General features: G+C 28.9%; 1 protein-coding gene across 2 annotated transcripts in view; it reads left to right on the plus strand.

Annotated features, from left to right (window-relative positions):
• The window catches only part of LOC100169422 (40S ribosomal protein S7-like), a 5561-nt gene extending 3725 nt beyond the window's left edge, over positions 1-1836 (plus strand). Inside the window, exon 5 of one of the 2 annotated variants that reach the window (XM_008179905.3) lies at positions 1727-1836. In XM_008179905.3, the coding sequence (XP_008178127.1) occupies positions 1727-1804 (78 nt within the window). In that variant the 3' untranslated portion in view covers positions 1805-1836. The remainder of the gene's footprint in view (positions 1-1726) is intronic. The other variant, NM_001162844.2, reaches the window with a different exon arrangement.
• The last annotated feature ends 3298 nt before the right edge of the window (positions 1837-5134 follow it).

Raw genomic sequence — 5134 nt, forward strand, 5'->3', positions numbered from 1 at the left:
GTACTTTTTGAAATAATGAGTTTTCAATGATAAAAGAATCACCCGGTTAGAGCCTATATATTTTTTTTGTTGTTATCATTGTTTTCTACAAAAGCTCAACAAATTAAAAATACATTTTTTTAAATTCATATATCAAATTTTAATCGATATCTTTTTTCAAATACATTGATAATCATTTAATGACATGTGTATCAACTACTTAAACTTATCATGCATAATATTTTTATGTAAAAAATGAAGATTGTATATATTTCTATAACTGTTCCAATATTTAAACTTTATGCAGAGTGCAACTAGTTTTAATTCTTAAATGCACTACAGCGCTCTTTACAGTTTTCCATAATTGTCGAGTTCTATCCATGTGCTATATTATATTGATTAGAAATGATTTTTATGATCTTCTGACCCTTTGGAAGATGGTAATCCATTTTTAACCTACATTTCAAAATATACGGAAGAACAAAAATACTTGAATATATGTTAAGATGCACTACAGCGCTCTTTACAGTTTCTCATAATTGTCGAGTTCTATCCATGTGCTATATGAAATGATTAGGAATGATTTTTTTAATCCTCTTAGTCTTTGGAAGATTTTATTCATTTTTGACCTACATTTCATAATATACGAAGAAGAAAAATACTTTAAAATATGTTAAGATGCACTACAGCGCTCTTTACAGTTTCCCATAATTGTCGAGTTCTATCCATGTGCTACATGAAATGATTGAGAATGATTTTTTTTATCCTCTTAACCTTAAGAAGATTTTATCCATTTTTAACCTACACTATCAAAACATGCAAGGTTATAAGTCATGATGCACTACAGCGCTCTTTACAGTTTTCCATAATTGTCAAGTTCTATCCATGTGCTATATGAAATGATTAGGAATGATTTTTTTAATCCTCTTAGTCTTTGGAAGATTTTATTCATTTTTTACCTACATTTCAAAATATATGAAGAAGAAAAATACTTTAAAATATGTTAGGATGCACTACAGCGCTCTTTACAGTTTCCCATAATTGTCGAGTTCTATCCATGTGCTACATGAAATGATTAGGAATGATTTTTTTATTCTCTTGTTCTTAAGAAAATTTGATCCATTTTTAACCTACACTTCATTAAAATATGCTAAGTCAAAGATGCACTACATCCCTCTTTACAGTTCTACATAACTATTAAGTTCTAGCTTTGTGCTATATTAAAGTAGTTTTATATATTTTCTATGTTTATTCTAATCTGTTTGTAGTTGAAATAATTAATTTACAAATCACATTGAACAAAAATAATATCTCAATGTTCGTTCAACTAGTCATTAATCCTTATTCTTTAATATCTTAATAAAGGTAAACAGTTAAATATTATATTTCATTTCGTCTGTGTGTTACTAATGTATGATTAAAATTGATACAATTAGCGTCTAACCAGACAAATATTAAAATATGTTAATGTATTGTAAATATATCAGTGAATATTTTATTGATTTATTAGTCTATTGACGTTACATTAAGTATTTCTCTAGAACTTGCTAAAACTTGCTTAAAATTTCCTTGCTTAAACTGGTGTGAAAAAATCCTACTAATTGGTATGTTTGTACCATATCGACGTGGGTCATTATCCTGGTGCGGTATAACTTCACTAATTTGGCCCAACAAATATATTATCTTTCATGTATTCACTTAACATAATATTTTTCTGAATAACATTATTTTATTTTATTTTTTACAGGTGGATACTTTTGCATCTGTATACCGAAAGCTGACCGGCAGGGATGTGACTTTTGAGTTTCCAGAACCATACTTGTAAACTTTGGCCCAATAAAAACATTTTAATTTAATTTTATAATAATTTTTTTCTTCATAATATATTAATGATAACTACAGCAATAGTATTGTCTATGAATCATAGATTACTACATACCTGCTTTAATTAAAACTGAGTAACTAATACACAAACAATTCAATATAATTATTACAAAACATCCACATTAATACATTGTTTGCTCAAATAAAGTTTTGGTTTTAATTATTATTTATATTCATATAGTACATGACAATTTATTGACTGCTATAATTTTATCAACAGTCTATAATCTGTTGGAATAAAATTATACCTCTCTACTGAAAAATCGAAAAACGTTCTAGGTAATTAAATTGTTAAAATGTTGAAAGATTTTTAACTAAAAAAGTACATTTAATCAAGAGGATGTGTTGTCTTACTAATGCATAATATACGAAAATGTATGTCTGGAAGTTCCAATTGTGTGTTGTTAACTTGAATATTGGAATGAATTATTATCAAACTTGAATGTAAGAACATTATCTGTGTTCTCTCGTTAGTTTTTTTATTTTTAAATGAACTATAAATGTTAATATAATGAAATTAATAATAAATGCTCATAATTCACCTAAAAACGACTGAACACTGATAATGTTCTTACATACCTATTTCAAGTTTGATAAATGATAATACATTATTAGTCAATTCGTTCTAATATTTAATCCAACAACTCTAAAAATATAAACTGCTGGACGTACATCTTAGTATATTATGCTTAGTAAGATAGAGACAACACTTTCGAATATGACATCCTCTTAAAGGAGGATTAAGAGTTGCTGCCTACACAGTAAAACCTTATAAACGACACCTTCCCCCCCCCCCACCCATTTAAAACAGAAAATGACAACATGCCCGTATAACCTATATTTCGTACATTTTAGTCTTCTTATAACAGAAAAGCCAGTTGAGTTAGGTTTTAGTGTTATTGTCTTTTAGTTAGATTTATTTCATTTTTAATAATTATTGGTAGAAAAGTTCATGATCACACTTTAACAAAAACAGTTTTAGTTTGGTCTCATGGTTGACCATACAAATTCCATGTAGCGTATAGACCGTTACCATTGGCATTACATTGATAAATTTATAAAGTCGAATCAGTGATTAGTCCATATTTATAACTAATAATTATAATATTTGTTTATTGCAAGTATTATAAATTATTTATAGATATATTCATAAATTAATAAAAAAAAAAGTATAAATATTGAGCATCTTTGATATAACTTATAAGAATGTACCCATGGTAATTAAAAGTTAGAAAACAGTACTATTTAAGCTAAGTTCAACGCGTTCAATGGTTTCACAACATGAATCCTTATTACGAATAGGTGAATGACTATACAATTTTTATTTCATACTCCGAATATATATATTAGTATATCTAGAACAATTTTTGGAGTAGCTACTTCGATACAAGAAAATCGAATTTTGATCGAGTAGTTAATTAGTTATAAATTTATATTTTATGTATAGCTACATATTGTCTAAGCTATGTGCGACGCGTAATGTCCTAAATCATATTGTAATTTGAATATAAGAATGATTACTGATTTAATTGTTACAGTGTTGAGGCTTTTTAGATAAAAAGATAATATATTACCTAGATATGTTGGTTTTTAATATTTTTTAAATGTATTACTGTAAACTTGTAATTAAATTATTGTTGTCTATGTATAAAAAAGCCAAATTCAGTCACTCATTCATCGCTACATCTTAAAATCTTCATACCCAATGTACGAATTTGAAATTTGGAATAGTGGTTCCTCGAATGATAAGCTAGGCTATAGCCTATAGTGGAGGATATATAGTCCCTCTCCATCAGCTATATTATAATAAATTAGAAGAAATATGGAGTATACATTTTGTACAATTAATATATTTATTAAAAATATAAATCTTTGTTCTGAACAACGCCGGGCCGGACAGCTAGTATAATATATTATAAATATATGTCATTTTAAATATAAAAAAAACGTTGTTAAAAAGCGGGTAAGTGGATGTCACTCTGCTGTACAGTAGATTACCAGTGGGTCAATGTAATATAATGGATTGTATTAAACTTGTATTCAATGATATAATATCATTGTATAAGAAAAACTATTCTGAGCGGAGACGGTTTATCAGTCAGGATTTTTAAAATTTTTATTATTTATTAAAGTCTTTAAGATCAATTAATATTATAATGTTATATTTTTTTATTCGTTGCTACGGTGATAAACAAATTGTTAGAAATTAAAATCCCATCTTAAGCGGTTTTTCGTAATTTGTCAGTAGTTTTTCCCGTGGAATTAAATAGCTATTGAGAAAATCGAAAAATGACCTCTCTAAAGTACCATCCTGATCCAATTTGCTAAAAGATCAGGTACTATATTATGTTGAAATCGAAGCACTCCTTCTGGTAGAAATTTTGTATACAGGATATAAAAAAAAAAATAAAATTTACACCATTGTAAAACCACTAGTTTCCTCGCTCCGCTCAGAATCTAAAATACTTAGATATTTAAAAAAACGAAAATGTTTACGCTCAGCAGATCACGTTAGTTCATAAATTAGAGTAAATTGACCTATTATGAAATTTAAAGGTAATATCTAGGCAATATAATAAGCTATTTATCATATTTTAATTTTAAAACGGGTTATGAGCATCTAAAGATGTACAAATGTACTATTACACTATATTGTACTGTATTTGCTTTGGGGATTTTTTTTCCGATTACCCATGCAGAGAGTACCTACCCACCTATCTATCCGATCACCGTCAGAGCTGACTACTGACTCCACCCGCGTGCCACGGCGTGAAAAAGATTGTCCCACCGGGGCGACTGCAATCTCAAAACGTCGGTCTGGTGGACATAGATCCGTTTGGAAGAAGTGAAAAATGATAAAATCCATATCGTATGTGGAAGTACACGGCAAATGCTGCACATGTTTTTGCCAGAGTTTTTTTCGACTTTGAACAACATTTTCAACAATATTATATAGGTATTGTCATCATTGAATAAAACGATGAATATTCAAAGTGTACCTACTGTGATTTTCATTTATTTCATTGTATAATAATATATACTTTCGCAGAGGCCACGGCGAGATGCCTGCTGGACACGCACACCGCAGCATTCACATCCGATACGTAGATCAATAACTGCAAAACGTGTGAACTTGAAATTTGAAACTGCGGTTCTTATAATGCTCCGGATGTGCTTTGAGACATGATTTTCCGAAACGTCTTACGATATTTTATAGCAACATTACAGTGTCCATGATACATCATCGGCGGCGATTCTGTGGCACAAGGTA

This window comes from Acyrthosiphon pisum, chromosome A3 (assembly GCF_005508785.2).
Source record: "Acyrthosiphon pisum isolate AL4f chromosome A3, pea_aphid_22Mar2018_4r6ur, whole genome shotgun sequence".
Lineage (NCBI taxonomy): Eukaryota > Metazoa > Arthropoda > Insecta > Hemiptera > Aphididae > Acyrthosiphon > Acyrthosiphon pisum.